The sequence below is a fragment of the Miscanthus floridulus genome, chromosome 5 (assembly GCF_019320115.1).
Source record: "Miscanthus floridulus cultivar M001 chromosome 5, ASM1932011v1, whole genome shotgun sequence".
NCBI lineage: Eukaryota > Viridiplantae > Streptophyta > Magnoliopsida > Poales > Poaceae > Miscanthus > Miscanthus floridulus.
Genome location: NC_089584.1, coordinates 129,711,445 through 129,733,628, shown reverse-complemented (window position 1 = coordinate 129,733,628; position 22,184 = coordinate 129,711,445). Strand labels below are relative to the sequence as shown.

The 22,184-nt window shown below is 47.0% G+C and overlaps 1 protein-coding gene and 1 pseudogene across 1 annotated transcript; both read right to left on the bottom strand.

Annotated features, from left to right (window-relative positions):
- Positions 1-4,869: 4,869 nt before the first annotated feature.
- On the bottom strand, positions 4,870-5,622 carry LOC136453578 (pleckstrin homology domain-containing protein 1-like). The gene has a single exon (XM_066454137.1). The coding sequence runs from the start codon at positions 5,488-5,490 to the stop codon at positions 5,032-5,034; it is 459 nt and encodes a 152-aa protein (XP_066310234.1). The 5' UTR covers positions 5,491-5,622; the 3' UTR covers positions 4,870-5,031.
- Positions 5,623-14,722: 9,100 nt separating this feature from the next.
- Positions 14,723-17,601, bottom strand: LOC136455334 (nuclear pore complex protein NUP62-like; annotated as a pseudogene).
- Positions 17,602-22,184: the final 4,583 nt, after the last annotated feature.

The window sequence follows — 22,184 nt, the reverse complement described above, 5'->3', positions numbered from 1 at the left end:
AGAGCCGCGTGCCTGGCTGTGCGCGCCCGCGCCAAGCAGAGTCGCGTGCCTAGCTGTGCACCCACATCAGGCTAAGTCGCGTGCGCCCACGCCGCTTCCTCCGCCTGGTCGCACACGCCCGCTCGCTGCGCCCGCTCAACAGCCTGACGCTGCCCTTCCGCCGCCACTGCCGTCGCACCCAGCCACCCGCTGCCTGCTAGCGTTGAGAGGGACGACCCTGAGAGAGACGACCGAGAGATAAGGGGTAAGTTTGTCTTTTCACGGGGTTTTTGTTAATTTTTAATTGCTTTGATCCGGATGTAGATAACTGAGTTAAGAATTGGGGTAAACGGAGCCTTCGTTTTGAAAAAGTAGGGGTAAAAACACAAAGTGGAAGAAAAGTGGGGGGTAAAATCACAATTAGGGTTTGAAATAGGAGCAAAAACGCAATATTCGGAAGGGCAAACTTGTCATCTTTCAACTTTTTTAACACCGTTACCTGCTTTTCACGGAGTAGGGGTAAACTGAACCTTCATTTTGGAAAAGCAGGGGTAAAAACACAAAGTGGAAGAAAATGAGGGTAAAATCACAATTGGGGTTCAAAATAGGGGCAAAAAAGCAATAGCCCCAAAAAAAAGTCAAATCAAAATTCCAAGATTGCATCATCCTTGTATTCTTGGAACACATAAGTAAAATAAAAAAATATCTTAGTTTACTTTTTTAACCATACAAACCATCCCAACAAAAAAAATATATCATCAAGCTAAAAATGCCCGAAATTGATGCAATTATTCATTAAACTCTCAGCCTGTGAACAAAGAAACATAGAAACATACATGGCCTACATGATATGTTGCATAAATGTGTAATAGAACATTCCAAAAGAGACTGATATAGCACTGATTAGGATCATGAAGCCCACAAACCCTCTTCAATGTAAGAGAGCCGGAGGACTTTGCTCACAAAACTCTCTTCAATGCAAGAGAGCTAGAGAACTTTGCTTGCAACATAGTAGTTAAGAGAAGCCAATGCACAAGGAAAGATAGGAATTAGGGTTTTATTCTCAGTTATTCCATTAGTTATGGTGTTGTCTGTATTCAAATAAAGGGAGCCGAGGGGTTGTCTCCCCAATTAGGGCCTGTTTGGATTGCAGGTTTCTCGTAGGAACTTCAAAGGAATAGCATTCATTTGTTTTGCTGACGTCACCGTCCGTTTGGAATGGAGGATTACAACTTCCTTTTCCTAAGGAAAGGTTTGCTTCCCATCTCAAAACGTAGGAATCAGAAGATCCACTCTGATCTCTTGGTTTCTCTTCCTATCGTGAAGTCCGAGACAAAGCGCTGACCTACAGAGAGAAGCAGCAGCCAGCGCAAAGTAGATTCTTGTTCACATGAGGTTAGGTGCTTTTAATACTTTCTAAGTACTCATATTTGCCTAACATGTTACAATTCCTATGTTATAAATTCCTGTATTCCAAATAGCCTAAATTTTATGTTCCTGTGTTTTGAAATCCCGTAGTTTTTCACTTTTTATCATACATTATTCCTGCATTTTTTCCTATTCCTGTGTTTTGGATTCCTTCGTTCCAAACAGGCCCTTACAATTTGCACCTAGCTCGTATCCCCGAAATGTTCCTAGGCTTTTGGGTAATTGCATGTCCCATAGGGCATCTTAGTCTAGCTTGCAAAAGCGAGTTGAATTAGTTTTTTGTATTGAGCTCTGGAGAAAATTTTCATGGCCCCATGATCAAGATCGCGTACACGCCACATACACTTGCTGCTTCTGCACTGAAAGTATACAAAAGCATGCCTTTCATTCCCACATTTAAATACTCTAAGTTCAAAGTATAATCTCTCTCCAATAGTTTTGTAAAAGAGACATGAGTTATGCAAAAAGTATTGGAAAAATAATGGGTACATGAAAGTCTATACATAGAAAAAGAAAGATATATGAGCACATAGAGGCCCATGCATTAGAAGGAAAGAAGAAAAAGAAAAGATAGGCATGTCTTAGGTATAATAATCGTAGAGAGATCATACATGACAACGAGTATCACCAAAGTTCTTATCATATACCAAACACATGCAGATCTTGATCTAGGGGTATGACATATTTCTCTATGGATCTATTATTTGACTTAGCAATATATGCAATGCAAGTATGTATTATTCTTATCCTACCTGAAGCTCTACATACACCTATTAAAAGTAGAAAGAAAGGTAAAGCATCAATGCCTTGATGAGAATTCAAACACCAGAGTGACAGAGTACCATTTAAGGAGAAGTACAAGCTATGTTTTCTCTTGCAAAATATATAAAAACTCTAAGAACGCTTTATAGAGGGATAGTGATGACTTGGTATCAGACCAATTCCACTTTTCAATCGCTCAAGGCAACATGGCAGTCACTTTAAAATTCAACTTGGAGTAACTTTTATACTAGCATCGTACCTACTCCTTGAAGTTTTGTTTCATAATTACGTTTATTTTTATTCGAGGACGAGCAAAGAGTTAGCGTGAGGCGTTCTAAATCCTGTATGATCCTTGTACTTTACCTACGCATTATGACTTTAAGCCTTTAATGAATCATGTATGATCCTTGTATGTTGGGTACGCATTATGGCTTAACGATGGGCGTACGTGGTTTTAGCCATCCAAAATGTCATCCGTGCGTGCGATAGCGCTTGTGCTCCGCAAACACACGCGCTGCGCGCGGACACAAGGATACTTAGGCATGCTTGCACTTCAATACGGGCAGGATGGAACCAGAGGACAAGAAACCAGAGCAAATGAACGTGAGCTCTGCCACATGCTGTATCCATGAGCGGCTCCAGTCTGACGAACCAAGATTTATATTAGGATGATGCATGACGAAACAATGAAGAAGAGGTAGACTATCTGATCAAGTCCAGGGAAGATAAGACATGATGTTGGTGCTTACTGAGTTCACTTGGAAGTTGAAGGGATCTGAAACGGAAAACGGCCAACTCTGAGGAATTAAGATAGCATCAACAGCAGATTTCCAAATGTTTCTCACAAGCTTCACGACTTAAATTTCAATAAGGACAATATGATTCGGGACAAATATTATAAAGCAAGACATGCGATAGCATAGCAACAGCTACATAAGTACCAGCCCAAAAACCTTGAGATTCTGGAGGCAAATGTATTGTTGGATACATGTGGCAGCTAACTTGTAACATGGTATACAGCAGAAACAACACTGGATTTTAAATTGTATGAAGAAACCCTGGGTATACAGGAGGACACAAATCTCCACAAGGAATGAAAAAACTTACATATTTGACAGAATTCACAAAAGGGGCAACCACAAGTATGCCTGGATAAGAGTTATAAACCTATGTTAATAGGTTCACATGATACAAGCATCAAAATTTGATAATAGCCTTAAAAACTTGACCAGGAGAAACATCGTCCTGATTCTGTTCTTAAGAAGATTGTGCCAGACTTCGAACCTGGGTGTCATTGCCACCATACTTCAGCGGTCTAACTAGTCTAACTCAGCAGAAGTTTGCAATTAGATAATGACTTAGCTATTATACTTATCTTTGCATTCTCCATCTGGATACAGACCATTTGGTTTGCTGACAACTTTCTTTACATGCTTTAATATCAAATAATACTCCGTTTCAGTCACAAATACTTGGCCTTTTGGACAATACCCAGTCAAATATGTGAAACTTTGACTATCAACAACCTTTTAAAATATGTAGCTTGGAAATATAAGTCATACATACAGGTCTTCCTTGATATTTACTTATATAATTTCATATATTAATTAGATTGTAAATATATTCGAGTACAAAACAATGGTCAAAGGTTATATGCCATGCCCAAAATGACAAAGTATTTTTACTCATACTAGAGGCCTGGAGAGAGTATCTATTATCATCTTTGGTCCCCATTCTAAACTGTTGCAAATATGAGGATGAATGTGTCTTAATATTCGACACTTTGAATTCAATGTTGCAGTCACAGGTAAGACAATAGTCTTACAGACATGCAATGCAAAAGGTATCCTTGAGTCATACATAAGAATATAAATAGCATTTCAGAACAAAATAAACAGAGATAATAATAATAACTGATACACTAAGTCACTACGGACAAGAATTGCAAGATTCATTGCGAACATATTTGATGCATAAGTTAAATGTGAATTAAGCACAACCATGCAAATTAGAGTGGGTTGTTGATCACTGGGTTATAGCATGATAGCATCCACCTTTGACATAATAAGGCTGAGGTCATTAGCACATTATACAACCTAAAGATGAGGAAGACAATCCGCTGACTTACCAAATCATCTGCAAATAAGCTATAAGATCGGTGTTTCTAGCTGTTTTGATGAACAGATAACCACAACAGTTTAATCCATTTTCATCAACATGGCTTTCAAAACACAAATCGAGCATATGAGATCACAAGTAACACTGAAGTCTAGACCTTCAGTATAGGAAGCCAATGCCCGGTGCATTTCATATGCTCGCGCAGAAGGCAACAGAATCTTAGAGGTCTTTCCTGAATAAGCAGATAATTGCTCTGAGATCATCATGGCCAAGGAAACATAGTTGCTAGAATAGGCAAACCAAGAATTCATCAACTAAATGAGATACAATTCAAGTATGGTTCAAAGACAACAGGGGCAATCAAGTAATATCATGGATCTAAGCTAATATGACACTCAAAGGTGCAAATTAAAAGCAGCATGAAAATTTTCTTGTTGGATCGCTGTAAGTTCACACGTCCAGAGGTGTAACCAAATACTATAAACAATTGACCAAACAAATCAAACGGCAGTGCACAAATTTGAATGTAGAGAACCGATCTGCGGTGCTGTATCAGATAGCACGCTGTACATGATCCCGAACTTATTCCCCAATGACCAAAATATTATACAAATGCACAGATCATATCCACAAAACAACAATAACAAGTGCGAAACTAAGTAGCATAGAAACGCTGCAAAGTTAAAGTAGCATAGAGACGCTGCAGAGTTACAGGTGTAACGGGTCCTTTTGCTCACAAATCAATCATTTGTCGCCAGGGCGGCTGTCGTAGTCGACGACCTCGGCGTCGGTGACGGAGAGGGAGTTCTGGACGATGGAGCGCCCGATGGAGTTGATCCACTCCTCCTTCTCCTTCTCGGTGTCAGCAATGAAGTACATGGTCTCGCGCGGGGTGGAGAGCTCGAAGGCGTAGGGTCGGTTGAGCACGTCCTCGGCGCCCTTGACGGTGAGGCAGGAGGCGACAGGGATGACACCGCGGGGCACGGAGGCGCGCGTGACGGTCGACTCCTTGAACCAGAAGAGCCGCCCCTGCTTGAGCACGAACCACCGCCGCCGCCACGTCTTGATGTACTCGCCCTGCTTGGTCAGCCAACCCACGCGCTCCGGGGCGCGCCAGAACTCGACGCCGCCGCCCGCGGAGTCGGTGGCGTCCGTGGACGCCGCGCCGGTGCCCATCACCGCCCGCCACAAGCTCGCCGCCATGGGGGTTGTGGAGAATTTGGGGATCGGATCGGGTGGGCGACTGACCTTCCCTTTTTTTTCGCGAATTAAGGGAGTTGGTTTTGGACGCCTGGTCGCCTGGATTATTGTCCGCGTTATAATCTAACCCTATAATCTAGCCGAGAGAGGGCGATTGGTTGCAAGCTGCGACTGAGCGATCAGCGTTCAGAGATCTGACCCGAGACAAGTTTCCTTGTAGAATTTTATTTATTTAAATCGAGTTATTTTAGAATTTAAATTGCTGAATATATCGTCAGGTACAAATAAAATTATATCTCTACACCGAACTGATCAAAGATAAAGGTGGAACATGTCTATCCGGGTTTTAAGTCCTCGATTTGTTACATGTGCTTATATTTTTTTAGATTTATTTCTGAATTTAACGGGGCTATACTTTTAGTGTTAGGCGACGTCTCTGTCAACAGCGAGACATCATTGGTGACTTCGTGAATCTCGAGATCTGTCGGCTCAGTCCTTTGATAATGTTTTCATACGTGTATTCATACGAGTAAGCATGAAAAACTCTAAAGTAATCGTCAACCTGATACCAAAGAAAAAACCATCGCCCCTCCGTATCGCTCCTCTCGGACATCGGTCAATCCCCGTGTCCTAACTTGATCTCGTTCTCATCGTGTCGACAGAATATGCTCGGCAGTCCACCGAGGGGTATCCCGTGATGGTAGATTTATCGGTGAGGGTGCGCGTGATCAGGAACCGGATGGTGACACAAGGCGCAGAGACAGCGATTTAGACAGGTTCGGGCCGTCTGATCGATGTAATACCCTACGTCCTGTGTCTTTGGTGTATTGTATTGATCTGTATGTAGATCCAATCTGATAGATTCTATCCGCTAGGGGATCCCTACCTCTCCTTATATACTCTGGAGGAGGTAATGTTACAAGTAAATTATCATATTTGGTACTATATAATGTCTTGCGGTGCATACCTTAACCTTGTGGGCTGGGCCACCCTTGGGGGCGCAGCCCATGTCTTGGGTGCCATACCCCCACAGCTAGTTCCCGAGCCTGACAGTAGGTGACGTAGTCACGTGATGCCAGGGTCAGAAAGTAGAAAACCAGCCAAGCAGACAACCAGTCCCCGGGCGTAGCCTCGAGATGAGAACAAGCACATTCACCGCAAGGTGAAGTGTGCCCACTTAGTCCCCGAGCCTGCTGAAAGATGAAGAATGAATCTTGTAGCAGGATCAAAGAAGCCTGAAAGCTTGCCGACGTCGTCTGACATGCGCGTATCAAGACCCCAGACGTGCTGTCCAAGATCAGCACCCTGATTCGAACAGCATGGAGCAGCTTGATAGCACACCGACGAGACGTAGCAAGATTCGAGCACCGAGGAGTCCACGGCGTCGCTGACAATGACCGAGCACCGAGGAGCGAGGAGTCCCCGGCGTCGCTGGCGATGACCGAGCACCGAGGAGCGAGGGGTCCCCGGCGTCGCTGGCGATGTCCGAGCACCGAGGGGCGAGGAGTCCCCGGCGTAGGCGGCGATGTTCGAGCGCCGAGGAGCGAGGAGTCTCCGGCGTCGCTGGCGATGACCGAGCACTAAGGAGCGAGGAGTCTCTGGCGTCGCTGGCGATGACCGAGCACCGAGGAGTCCCCAGCATAGGCGGCGATGACCGAGCACCGAGGAGCGAAGAGTCCCCGGCGTCGCTGGTGATGACTGAGCACGAGGAGTCCCCGGCGTAGGCGGCGATGACCGAGCACCGAGGAGTGAGGAGTCCTCGGCGTAGGCGACGATGACCGAGCACCGAGGAGCGAGGAGTCCCCGGCGTCGCTGGCGATGTCCGAGCACCGAGGAGCGAGGAGTCCCCGGCGTTGCTGGCGATGACCGAGCACCGAGGAGCGAGGAGTCCCCGACATCGCTGGCGATGTCCGAGCACCGAGGAGCGAGAAGTCTCCGGCGTCGTTGGTGATGTCTGAGCACCGAGGAGCGAGGAGTCCCCGGCGTAGGCGGCGAGGTCCGAGCGCCGAGGAGTCCCCGGCGTAGGCGGCGATGTCCGAGCACCGAGGAGTCCTTGGCGTAGACGGCGAGGTCCGAGCACCGAGGAGTGCCCCGCGTAGGCGGCGAGGTCTGAGCACCGACGTAGCTGACAACGTCCGTACGGTGAAGTGTGCCCACTTAGTCCTCGAGCACGAAGAATCCGAGGGCCGAGGAGTAACCGGCGTCGCTGGCGATGAAGCACGAGCGACGAACGGTCTGGTCGTCTGGTCGGCGGCGAAGTGAATATTGAGTAGAAACGACCGGCGAATAGTCCGATCAACTGGTCGGCAACGGAGTCCATGAACCAAACGGTCTGACCAGTTGATCGGTGGAGAAGTCCGAACACCAGGTGATCCGATCACCTGGACGATGATCCTGCAATACAAACATATAGAACAGGTAGTACATGATGTAAAAATATATGAACTCTGGAGAAAAATCAGTAATGGTGATGAAACGGCGTATGTAGCTCGGCGATCAGTTGGAGCGAAAATTTATTTATGTTTAATATAAACCACCCGAACAGTTAGTGTGTAGCTGAGTCTCCAGCCCTAGCTAGCCCATAGTCCATAACATCGAGCGCGGAGCCCGTGCACGTGTAGGAGGAACAGGCGTGACCAAGGAGTCGCTGCCGACCACCCATAACACAGAGCACGGAGCCCGTAGCACGTGTAGGGAGGAGCCGGAGACAGGACCGTCTCTGGAGGCGTCCGAGCATCAACAAGACTGTTCAGGGATTTGGAAAATCGTTTGGAGAGCAAACATGGAGAAAACAGTTCGGAGAAACATCATGACGATATACGGAGATTGGAGAATATTTAGGAAAATATTAAAGCGTGACTTAGCTTTGGACGGAGCGTCTGGTCGGCGGCGTATGGCGTTATCTGGTCGGCGTTGACGACGAACACCTGGCGGGCGGTGAGTTGTTGATGAAGGCAACCTCGGAGGTGGTTCCGAGATCGGATCTGCTGTAGCGAGTGCTGGTGTAGCAGCGATGAATCGTTGTCGTCGACCGGCATGGATCTCTACGAGATTGATGACGAGAATGCGTTGTTGATTTGAGGTCCATCTGGCTCGCTATGGATCAAGCGCACACCCCTACCTGGCGCGCCAACTGTCGACAGAATATGCTCGGCAGTCCACCGAGGGGTATCCCGCGATGGTAGATTTATCGGTGGGGGTGCACGTAATCAGGAACCGGATAGTGACACAAGACGCAGAGATAGCGATTTAGACAGGTTCGGGCCGTCTGATCGACGTAATACCCTACGTCATGTGTCTTTGGTGTATTGTATTGATCTATATGTAGATCCGATCTGATAGATCATATCTGCTAGGGGACCCTTACCTCTCCTTATATAGTCTGGAGGAGGTAGAGTTACAAATAAAGTAGCCTATTTGGTACTATACAATATATTGCGGTACACACCGAGCAGCGCTGTGCATGCCTTAACCTTGTGGGCCGGGTCATCCCTGGGGGTGCAGCCCATGGGCATACCCCCACACATCGCCCCCTCAAACTCGACGAAAGCTCGTTAAAAAATCAGTAAAAGCTACGCTAAAGGGAACGAGCAAAAATCGACTCAAGTTGGACGAACGGATCTCCAGCCCAGCGAAATCCAGAGGGACGACGCCTCGGAGAAGCACGCGAGGTGACGTTACATATGTCCACGTGACGCCCCAAGATTGACAGTGTTCGCTGTAGAGTGCTAGTGTGTGAGGAACCTGGTAACTATTAGTCCTATTCATTTGTCTTATAATCCGTACTTTTCAACTTAATTTTTTAGCTGAAACAATGTTTTTCTCTTATAACAAATCAGTCAGAACAGTGTTTCGGTTTGTTTTTTCAGCGAAGCGAACGGGGCCATTGTTGCATGAATAACCAAACTTGTCATTTTTTTATGTCATGATCTTTGTCGATTTATACATTCAGCAAGACTTTATTTATTAACATATCTTAATTTTTCTCTGTTGTGCTGGATATCTGATCTATGAGGTTACTGTATCCGACTTCTACAATTGACACATCTTTATATACATTAAAAAATAGAAAGGGTTATCGTCTGCGCCCTCCTTGTCCCTCGCCTTGTGCCGCGCTCACCCGTCTCTTAAAAAACACATGTTCAAACAAAAAATATGCCAGCATGAGGAAGATGGGCATGCGGATCGGATAAGCTCATTAGGAAGCATTAATATTTATGACACCGAATAGGTAGAAAATAAAATTTTATTCCATAATTAATCTAATAGTACTTATTTAGTAACATAAAGATTAGTACTTTTTTTTGTATGAGTTTAGTCAAACTTGAAATAGTTTAACTTAGGACAAACTTATTTTGGGATAGAGGGAGAAAAAAAGATAGACAAAACCTAAATAAATTTGAAAATAGTTTATCCTTCTCAATGCAAAGTAGTTCATTATTTTTTTTATCTTCTATCTAAAAAGATCAAAACTGTCCTGATGTGGGCAAAAATTGTTCAAAAAATGTGGGCAAAAATTTATAGCACCGTGCAACGTACGGGCATATATCTAGTATTATAATATATTACTCGTCACTAGTCGTTGATGATGGTTTAATTTTTTCCTCGAAATTAATAGCTTAATCTTCCATTACCAGGTATTCTAATAGTCTATATCTTATTTCAAACTCAATCCAAATGCTCGATTCATAATGATTTATAAACGTGCCCACGTTGCTCAGGTACGGAATTATTTTGATCTGCCCTACCACGACCACAACCCCTTTTGTTCACCCAACAACATCTTCATGAGTCTTTCTAAATCTCATTTTATAAATCTTCATTTGAAGAGTCATTTGAATAAAAATCGTTTTCTATGTCTTTTCACTCTCTAACATTTTTTTTCTATCTCATGCGTACTCTAGAGAGTCATTCTCGTCTTCTATATTTGGCTGACGAAAAATTCAGAATAGAAGATGGCTATATTTGATAACCATTTAGAAAAGCTGTTAGAGGGTAGTTTTTCATCAAAATCTCTATTCCTAACATTTAAAAATAATATATAGAGTCTCTCGAAGATGCTCTAAGAACCTATTGTTATCTCATTGTTATACCCAAGGGCAGAGCTACGCCTCTTTATTGGAGTTAGCTGACCCCTATGGTTTTTGTCAAAATCAGCGAGAAATCACTATAGCACTGTGTATAAACATAAAAAAAATCCGAGACTACAACGTTGAAGACCTCGGTGGAGCTTTTTGTTGGTTTCGCCTCTGGTTATATCCTTTCACATGCAACGTGTTATAACTCGTGTGCACCTACTTCTTGATTATGATTACCACGAGGATTTGCATCATAGAAACTCATATTTGTAAAGCTATACGTATGTATGCACTGCTGAAATTGGATTTTTTTGGACTAGCGGATAGTCCTCACGAGCTGTCCGGACGACCCGGGAGCGTCTCTTTCAATTTGAAAGCTGAGTTGAATTTGTTTGCTAACGGGCAATCCTACATGGACACAAGATAGTGCACTAATTTACGCCTTGGCCCCACATTTCATCATGACCTAGCGCTTAGACTACCCACAACGTTGGGATTTGCGATGCTGAAAGAGGAGAGAGAGCGTTGGAGCATCAGTGCCGATCATTGTGGCTATTAATACCGAGTTCAATTTTTGTCTACCTGAGGCATGTTCCTTTCCCAGTGCTGAAAGAGTAAAAAATTTTTTCAACCGACCGTTTGTCCTCCGCACGCTGAGCAATGAGCACTGAGCACTCACCTTCTTCACCTATCCACCAACATCATTCAGCCGTACTGCGTCATCGAGAGCTAGGCAAGCCCTGCATATAGGCGACAATGGTCTCCACGGCTACGTTGAAAGGTCCTAATGGCTAGAGGGGGCGAATAGCCTAATAAAATTTCTATAACAACACTTAATAAAAGTAGTTAGATAATTATGAGGCGAAGCAAGTGCTGCGCTAGCCTACTCAAAATGCAAGTCACCTACCACAATTCTAGTTTAGATAGTATCTATTCACACAATAGCTATGGTACTACTCTATGTTAGGGTGCTCTCAAAGGCTAACTAAAGAGCCACACCAACCAAGCGATCAAGCGCTCACAACTAGTTATACTAAAGAGCTTGATAACTAGTTTACGATAATGTAATGAGAGTGATCAAGAAGGTTATACCGCCGTATAGATGAAGGAACCAATCAATCACAAGGATGAATAATAATGAAGACCAATCACCTCGGAATCAATGATGAACATAATGATTTTTACCGAGGTTCATTTGCTTGCCGACAAGCTAGTCCTCGTTGTGGCGATTCACTCACTTGGAGGTTCATGCGCTAATTGGCTTCACACGCCAAACCCTCAATAGGGTGTTGCACAACCAACATAAGATGAGGATCACACAAGCCACGAGCAATCCACTAAAGTACCTTTTGGCTCTCCGCCGAGGAAAGGTCAAGAACCCCTCACAATCACCACGATCGGAGCCGGAGATAATCACCAACCTCCGCTCGACAATCCTCGCTGCTCCAAGCCATCTAGGTGGCGGCAACCACCAAGAGTAACAAGCGAAATCCGCAGCGAAACACGAACACTAAGTGCCTCTAGATGCAATCACTCAAGCAATGCACTTGGATTCACTCCCAATCTCACAAAGATGATGAATTAATAATGAAGATGAGTGGAAGGGCTTTGGCTAAGCTCACAAGGTTGCTATGTCAATAAAAATTGCCAAAGGTATGAGCTTCAACTGGCCATGGGGCTTAAATAGAAGCCCCCACGAAATAGAGCTGGTGTACCCCTTCACTAGGCACAACACGGGCAGACCGGACGCTCCGGTCGCCCGACGACAGCCACGTGTCCTGACTTCAACGGTCACTTGAGTTGACCGGACGCTGCGCTATAACTGACCGGACGCTGATCCTCCAGCGTCCGGTAGTTTCCAGTAAGGTTCCAGAAACGCTTTTCGCCCACCGGATGTGTCCGGTCAAGCACGACCGGACCCTTCCATCGTCCGGTCAAAGACCCTAGCCTCTGAGCACTGCCCGACAACAGGACCGGACACACCTCATCAGCGTCCGATCGCTGAGCGACCCAGCGTCCGGTCGTTTGGTCAACGCCAGCATCTTCGTTGTAACAATTGACCGGACACGCCGGTTCCTCTAGGACCAGCATCCGGTCACCTTGTGACCAGCGAGACTAACTCCTTTTCACCTCTAACTTCTTTACCCTTGCTCAAATGTGCCAACCACCAAGTGTATCACCTTGTGCATATGTGTTAGCATATTTTCACAAACATTTCAAGGGTGTTAGCATTCCACTAGATCCTAAATGCACATGCAATGAGTTTAAGCATCTAGTGGCACTTTGATAACCGCATTTCAATATGAGTTTCATCCCTCTTAATAGTACGGCTATCAAACCTAAATGTGATCACACTCTCTAAGTGTCTTGATCACCAAAACAAAATAGCTCCTATGGTTTATACCTTTGCCTTGAGTTTTTTATTTTTCTCTTTCTTCTTTTCAAGTCCAAGCACTTGATCATCACCATGGTATCATCATCATTATGCTATGATCTTCATTTACTTCATCACTTGGAATGTGCTACCTATCTCATGATCACTTGATAAATTAGATTAACACTTAGGGTTTCATCAATTCACCAAAACCAAACTAGAGCTTTCATGCATACACGCGCACCGTGACGGTAGCCCCACAACACGGTGCATAGGCGCGGCGGCGGCGGCCTCCGTGGCTCGGAGTAGGTGCATAGTCTATAGGCGTGGCGCGACGGCAGCCCCGTGTCACGGCATATAGGCGCGGATGACGGTGGGCTCCGTGGCTCGGCATAGCGAGGGTGACCATGACCCCCGCGGTGTGGTGTAGAGGAGAAGAAGTCTCCGATGTTTATCCTTCTATGCATGTGCGAAGTGGTCATTCCCGGGGTCGATTTCGAGCAGATCCACCTAGGAGTAGTATGTATTCAAGATTTGGAGGAGGGCCTTGATTTGTGGATGGAGATCAATTTGGGCGGATTTTACTAGGGCGTCGGTGTTGACGGCAAGGGAAAGGTCAAGTGCGCGAAGAACTTCGAAAGGAAGGAGATGGTTTTGAAACTTTGGGTCCCACCTACAGTAAAGCATTGATGTTGACACTGTGGCCATATATGGTTTGGGGCATCGATATGAGGTGGCATACCGAGATGTTTTTTCAGCACCGGTAACGTTGTAGCTAGTCTTATTCACCACACCATAGGGATGTGAGTGGATTGAATGAGGTACGAGTACAACAACTATCCACACGTGAGAATACCCAACACATCAGACCTCACCTTCCCCACAAAAGCCTATTGGGTAGAATTTATTGGATTTCGTAAGGTAATCAACAGTTACCCACTACTTTGATAGCATAATTTTGTAAGGTACTCAACGCTTATACCCGTTACAAAATTCTAATTGGTTTGCTATTAGGTGCATGTACAAAATTCTCCCCACAAATCCATAAAGAGGTAATATCTCCCATATATCTCATTGGTTTGATATTTTTAATATAAAAATATTATTGCTAAGAAAATTAGTCTATTATTTTTTATGCGATTACTCTTCGTTGTCCTTTCTTTGTAGAAGTGATGACTGACTAAAAATGTTTCAAACATCACGTTTAAATTAATTTTCCAATAGTATCACACAAGTTCAAACTTGAATTGCTGTAATATTACATGAGCATAATCTTGCTAAATTAATACTAAGCCACCAGCCATAACATTTGCCCTCAGATCCTCTCTTACCTCTGCTAAGTAGTAACCCTATTTCAAAGGATTTCAAAAGGCGCCACAAAAAGGCAACCAAAGCGAGGAGCCCTCCTGCCCTGCAAGACGACCCAAGCCCCGCAAGCCGCTTGGCCGTGGAGCCAGCGGCGGCAAAACCACGCTAAAATCTCGCCCAAATCACCCCCTGCCCCAGCCATGGCGACCTCCTTCGGTTTCGGCGGCTCCGCGGCCGCGGGCTCCACGGCCTCCTCCCCCTCCCCCTTCTCCTCCACCCCATCCGCCTTCTCCTTCTCCCAGCCGGCGGCTGCCTCCTCCCCTGCCCCCACCTTCGGCTCCTCCCTCTTTTCATCATCCTCCGCCGCCGCTTCCTCTGCCCCCACTTTCGGGTCCTCCCTGTTCGGGGCCTCGTCCGCCGCCGCGCCCGCCTCCTCCCCCACTTTCGGCTTTGGATCCACCCCCTTCTCGTTCGGTCAGTCCACGGCGGCCGCCTCATCGTCTGCGTCCTCGCCATCCCTCTTCGGCGCAACGCCCGCATCCTCCGCCGGAACAACACCTAGCTTATTCGTCGCTGCTACCTCCGCCACAAGCAGCCCTGGCCTCTTCGGTGCCGCCTCCGCTGCCGCAAGCAGCCCCGGCCTCTTCGGTGCGTCCGCCACCGGCTCTGCAGCGACCTCCTCGGGTCTGTTCGGTGGTACCGCCTCCGCGGCGACCACCCCGGGCCTATTCGGCGGGACTTCCTCCGCAGCGACCACACCGAGCCCATTCGGGGCCACCTCCTCCGCGTCGGCGACATCTAGTCTGTTCGGCGCCGCCTCTTCTGCTGCGTCCACCCCAAGCCTCTTCTCTGGAGCCGCCACGGGCTTTAACTTTGGCTCGTCGTCGTCCGGTTCCACCACTACCACGGCCGCCGCCCCGGCACCATCATTCGGCTTCTCGTTCAACTCGGGGGCGGCCGCGTCAAGCACTGCCTCCACCGCGACATCAGCACCGGCTTTAGGGTTTGGCGGCTCCACTGGCTCGTCACTGTTCGGATCCACCACCTCCGCGCCCCTCTTCAGCACCACCACCGCCTCTTCTCCAGCGCCTGCTGCGACCACCACGCCATCCTTTGGGTTCTCTTCCTCGCCAGCAAAAACCGCTTCCGCCCCATCGTTTGGCTTTACACCGTCAGCAGGAAGCCCGACTACGGGGAACACGGCTCCTTCCTTGTTCTCATCTGCTTCCTCGAGCCCTGCCTTCGCTTTCGCCAAGAGCACATCCACCACCACAGTAACCACACCGGCGTCCTCGCCCTCCACTGGCTTGTCCTTGGCCACTTTGCAGGCTGCACCTGCTCCCTCATTGTTCTCTAATACCAGTGCAGCAGGTAGCTCGTCCGCCACTACGCCTGGATTCTCGTTTGGTTCATCTTCGGCAGCTTCTACACCAACTTTAGCTTCCGTGTCTGCAACTGGTGCCTCCACTGTGCCATCAGCTGCTGCAGCTTCTGCAACATCTGGGTCATTGTTCCCAACTGCTTCTACCAGTAGTTTCAGTTTTGTAGTGGCGCCATCATCGTCATCAGCAGCGGCAGCTACTGCCACTACCACCACTGTCACAAGTGCATCTACATCTGCAGGCATGACAACCACGGCTCCTTTGACTGGAACAACAGGGTTTCCAAATTTTAATCTTCAAACAACTACACCAGCTTCTGGATGGTGTATAACCATGTTTATTCAAACAACTACACCAGCTTCTGGATGAATAACCATGTAAGCTCACCAAATGCCAGTGTGAGCTTACATGGTTATTCATCCAGAAGATGGTGTAGTGTTGAAAAACATGGTTATACACCATCCAGAAGCTGTGTGTAGTTGTTTGAAGATTAAAAATTTGGAAACCCCGTTGTTCCAGTCAAAGGAGCCGTGGTTGTCATGCCTGCAGATGTAGATGCACTTGGACAGTGGTGGTAGTGGCAGTAGCTGCCGCTGCTGATGACGATGATGGCGCCACTGCAAAAAACTGAAACTATGGTAGAAGCAGCGTTGGGAACAATGACCCAGATGTTGCGAAGCTGCAGCAGCTGATGGCACAGTGGAGGCACCAGTTGCAGACAACGGAAGCTAAAGTTGTGTTTGTGTAGAAGCTGCCGAAGATGAACCAAACGAGAATTCAGGCGTAGTGGCGGACGAGCTACCTGCTGCACTGGTATTAGAGAACAATGAGGGAGCAGGTGCAGCCTGCAAAGTGGCCAAGGACAAGCCAGTGGAGGGCGAGGACGCCGGTGTGGTTACTGTGGTGGTGGATGTGCTCTTGGCGAAAGTGAAGGCAGGGCTCGAGGAAGCAGATGAGAACAAGGAAGGAGCCGTGTTCCCGTAGTCGGGCTTCCCTGACTGACGGTGTAAAGCCAAAACGATGGGCGGAAGCGGTTTTGCTGGCGAGGAAGAGAACCCCAAAGGATGGCGTGGTGGTCGCAGCAGGCGCTGGAGAAGAGGCGGTGGTGGTGCTGAAGAGGGGCGCGGAGGTGGTGGATCCGAACAGTGACGAGCCAGTGGAGCCGCCAAACCCTAAAGCCGGTGCTGATGTCGCGGTGGAGGCAGTGCTTGACGCGGCCGCCCCCGAGTTGAACGAGAAGCCGAATGATGGTGCCGGGGCGGCGGGCCGTGGTAGTGGTGGAACCGGACGACGACGGCCAAAGTTAAAGCCCTGGCGGCTCCAGAGAAGAGGCTTGGGGTGGACGCAGCAGAAGAGGCGGCGACGAAACGACTAGATGTCGCCGACGCGGAGGAGGTGGCCCGAATGGGCTCGGTGTGGTCGCTGCGGAGGAAGTCCCGCCGAATAGGCCCGGGGTGGTCGCCGCGGAGGCGGTACCACCGAACAGACCCGAGGAGGTCGCTGCAGAGCCGGTGGCGGACGCACCGAAGAGGCCGGGGCTGCTTGCGGCAGCGGAGGCGGCACCGAAGAGGCCAGGGCTGCTTGTGGCGGAGGTAGCAGCGACGAATAAGCTAGGTGTTGTTCCGGCGGAGGATGCGGGCGTTGGCCGAAGAGGGATGGCGAGGACGCAGACGATGAGGCGGCCGCCGTGGACTGACCGAACGAGAAGGGGGTGGATCCAAAGCCGAAAGTGGGGGAGGAGGCGGGCGCGGCGGCGGACGAGGCCCCGAACAGGGAGGACCCGAAAGTGGGGGCAGAGGAAGCGGCGGCGGAGGATGATGAAAAGAGGGAGGAGCCGAAGGTGGGGGCAGGGGAGGAGGCAGCCGCCGGCTGGAGAAGGAGAAGGCGGATGGGGTGGGAGGAGAGAGGGGAGGGGGAGGAGGCCGTGGAGCCCGCGGCCGCGGAGCCGCCGAAAACCGAAGGAGGTCGCCATGGCTGGGGCAGGGGGTGATTTGGGCGAGATTTTAGCGTGGTTTTGCCGCGCTCTGGCTCCACGGCCAAGCGGCTTGCGGGGCTTGGGTCGTCTTGCGGGCAGGAGGGCTCCTCGCTTTGGTTGCCTTTTTGTGGCGCCTTTTGAAATCCTTTGAAATAGGGTTACTACTTAGCAGAGGTAAGAGAGGATCTGAGGGCAAATGTTATGGCTGGTGGCTTAGTATTAATTTAGCAAGATTATGCTCATGTAATATTACAGCAATTCAAGTTTGAACTTGTGTGATACTATTGGAAAATTAATTTAAACGTGATGTTTGAAACATTTTTAGTCAGTCATCACTTCTACAAAGAAAGGACAACGAAGAGTAATCGCATAAAAAATAATAGATAATTTTCTTAGCAATAATATTTTTATATTAAAAATATCAAACCAATGAGTATATGGGAGATATTACCTCTTTATGGATTTGTGGGGAGAATTTTGTACATGCACCTAATAGCAAACCAATTAGAATTTGTAACGGGTTAAGCGTTGAGTACCTTACAAAATTATGCTATCAAAGTAGGGGTAACTGTTGATTACCTTACGAAATCCAATAAATTCTACCCAATAGGCTTTTGTGGGAAGGTGAGGTCTGATGTGTTGGGTATTCTCACGTGTGGATAGTTGTTGTACTCGTACCTCATTCAATCCACTCACATCCCTATGGTGTGGTGAATAAGACTAGCTACAACGTTACCGGTGCTGAAAAAACATCTCGGTATGCCACCTCATATCGATGCCCCAAACCATATATGGCCACAGGTCAACATCAATGCTTTACTGTAGGTGGGACCCAAAGTTTCAAAAACCATCTCCTTCCTTTCGAAGTTCTTCGCGCACTTGACCTTTCCCTTGCCGTCAACACCGACGCCCTAGTAAAATCCGCCCAAATTGATCTCCATCCACAAATCAAGGCCCTCCTCCAAATCTTGAATACATACTACTCCTAGGTGGATCTGCTCGAAATCGACCCCGGGAATGACCACTTCGCACATGCATAGAAGGATAAACATCGGAGACTTCTTCTCTCTACACCACACCGCGGGGGTCATGGTCACCCTCGCTATGCCGAGCCACGGAGCCCACCGTCATCCGCGCCTATATGCCGTGACACGGGGCTGCCGTCGCGCCACGCCTATAGACTATGCACCTACTCCGAGCCACGGAGGCCGCCGCCGCCGCGCCTATGCACCGTGTTGTGGGGCTACCGTCACGGTGCGCGTGTATGCATGAAAGCTCTAGTTGGTTTTGGTGAATTGATGAAACCCTAAGTGTTAATCTAATTTATCAAGTGATCATGAGATAGGTAGCACATTCCAAGTGATGAAGTAAATGAAGATCATAGCATAATGATGATGATACCATGGTGATGATCAAGTGCTTGGACTTGAAAAGAAGAAAGAGAAAATAAAAAACTCAAGGCAAAGGTATAAACCATAGGAGCTATTTTGTTTTGGTGATCAAGACACTTAGAGAGTGTGATCACATTTAGGTTTGATAGCCGTACTATTAAGAGGGATGAAACTCATATGAAATGCGGTTATCAAAGTGCCACTAGATGCTTAAACTCATTGCATGTGCATTTAGGATCTAGTGGAATGCTAACACCCTTGAAATGTTTGTGAAAATATGCTAACACATATGCACAAGGTGATACACTTGGTGGTTGGCACATTTGAGCAAGGGTAAAGAAGTTAGAGGTGAAAAGGAGTTAGTCTCGCTGGTCACAAGGTGACCGGATGCTGGTCCTAGAGGAACCGGCGTGTCCGGTTCATTGTTACAACGAAGATGCTGGCGTTGACCAAACGACCGGACGCTGGGTCGCTCAGCGATCGGACGCTGATGAGGTGTGTCCGGTCCTGTTGTCGGGCAGTGCTCAGAGGCTAGGGTCTTTGACCGGACGATGGAAGGGTCCGGTCGTGCTTGACCGGACACATCCGGTGGGCGAAAAGCGTTTCTGGAACCTTACTGGAAACTACCGGAGCTGGAGGATCAGCGTCCGGTCAGTTATAGCGCAGCGTCCGGTCAACTCAAGTGACCGTTGAAGTCAGGACACGTGGCTGTCGTCGGGCGACCGGAGCGTCCGGTCTGCCCGTGTTGTGCCTAGTGAAGGGGTACACCAGCTCTATTTCGTGGGGGCTTCTATTTAAGCCCCATGGCCAGTTGAAGCTCATACCTTTGGCAATTTTTATTGACATAGCAACCTTGTGAGCTTAGCCAAAGCCCTTCCACTCATCTTCATTATTAATTCATCATCTTTGTGAGATTGGGAGTGAATCCAAGTGCATTTGAGTGATTGCATCTAGAGGCACTTAGTGTTCGTGTTTCGCTGCGGATTTCGCTTGTTACTCTTGGTGGTTGCCGCCACCTAGATGGCTTGGAGCAGCGAGGATGTCGAGCGGAGGTGGTGATTATCTCCGGCTCCGATCGTGGTGATTTGAGGGGTTCTTGACCTTTCCTCGGCGGAGAGCCAAAAGGTACTTTAGTGGATTGCTCGTGGCTTGTGTGATCCTCATCTTATGTTGGTTGGCAACACCTATTGAGGGTTTGGCGTGTGAAGCCAATTAGCGCATGAACCTCCAAGTGAGTGAATCGCCACAACGAGGACTAGCTTGTCGGCAAGCAAATGAACCTCGGTAAAAATCATTATGTTCATCATTGATTCCGAGGTGATTGGTCTTCATTATTATTCATCCTTGTGATTGATTGGTTCCTTCATATACGGCGGTATAACCTTCTTGATCACTCTCATTACATTATCGTAAACTAGTTATCAAGCTCTTTAGTATAACTAGTTGTGAGCGCTTGATCGCTTGGTTGGTGTGGCTCTTTAGTTAGCCTTTGAGAGCACCCTAACATAGAGTAGTACCATAGCTATTGGTGTGAATAGATACTCTCTAAACTAGAATTGTGGTAGGTGACTGCATTTTGAGTAGGCTAGCAGAGCACTTGCTTCGCCTCATAATTATCTAACTACTTTTATTAATGTTGTTATAGAAATTTATTAGGCTATTCGCCCCCTCTAGCCATTAGGACCTTTCAAGTAGCCGTGGAGACCATTGTCGCCTATATGCAGGGCTTGCCTAGCTCTCGATGACGCAGTACGGCTGAATGATGTTGGTGGATAGGTGAAGAAGGTGAGTGCTCAGTGCTCATTGCTCAGCGTGCGGAGGACAAACGGGTCGGTTGAAAAATTTTTTACTCTTTCAGCACTGGGGGAAAGGAACAGCCTCAGGTAGACAAAAATTGAACTCGGTATTAATAGCCACAATGATCGGCACTGATGCTCCAACGCTCTCTCTCCTCTTTCAGCATCGCAAATCCCAACGTGTGTGGTAGTCTAAGCGCTAGGTCATGATGAATGTGGGGGCAAGGCGTAAATTAGTGCACTATTTGTGGTCCATGTAGGATGCCCGTTAGCAAACAAAATTCAAACTCAGCTTTCAATGAAAGAGACGCTCCCGGGTCGTCCGGACAGCTCGTGAGGAATATCCGCTAGTCCAAAAAAATCCAATTTCAGCAGTTGCATACACGTATAGCTTTACAAATATGAGTTTCTAGATGCAAATCCTCGTGGTAATCATAATCAAGAAGTAGGTGCACACGAGTTATAACACGTTGCATGTGAAAGGATATAACCAGAGGCGAAACCAACAAAAGCTCCACCGAGGTCTTCAACGTTGTAGTCTCGGATTTTTTTATGTTTTATACACAGTGCTATAGTGATTTCTCGCTGATTTTGACAAAAACCATAGGGGGTCAGCTAACCAATAAAAGAGGCGTAGCTCTGCCCTTGGGTTATAACAATGAGATAACAATAGGTTCTTAGAGCATCTTCGAGAGACTCTATATATTTTTAAATGTTAGGAATAGAGATTTTGATGAAAAACTACCCTCTAACAGCTTTCTAAATGGTTATCAAATATAGCCATCTTTATTCTGAATTTTTCGTCAGCCAAATATAGAAGACGAGAATGACTCTAGAGTACGCATGAGATAGAAAAAAAAATGTTAGAGAGTGAAAAGACATAGAAAACGATTTTATTCAAATGACTCTTCCAAATGAAGATTTAAAATGAGATTTAGAAGACTCATGAAGATGTTGGGTGAACAAAAGGGGTTGTGGTCGTGGTAGGGCAGATCAAAATAATTCCGACCTGAGCAAAGTGGGCACGTTTTAAATCATATGAATCGAGATTTGGATTGAGTTTGAAATAAGATATAGATTTAGAATACCTGGTAATGGAAGATAAGCTATTAATTTCGAGGGGAAAAAATTAAACCATCATCAACGACTAGTGACGAGTAATATATATAATACTAGATATATGCCCGTACGTTGCACGGTGCCTATAAATTTTTGCCACATTTTTGAACAATTTTGCCCACATCAAGGACAGTTTGATCTTTTTAGATAGAAGATAAAAAAAATAATGAAATACTTTGCATTGAGAAGGATAAACTATTTTCAAATTATTTAGGTTTTGTCTATCTTTTTTTCTCCCTCTATCCCAAAATAAGTTTGTCCTAAGTTAAACTAT

Bases quoted from the DNA above. Each gene is read 5' to 3' on its own strand.
- LOC136453578 (XM_066454137.1), bottom strand. From the start codon at position 5,490: ATGGCGGCGAGCTTGTGGCGGGCGGTGATGGGCACCGGCGCGGCGTCC.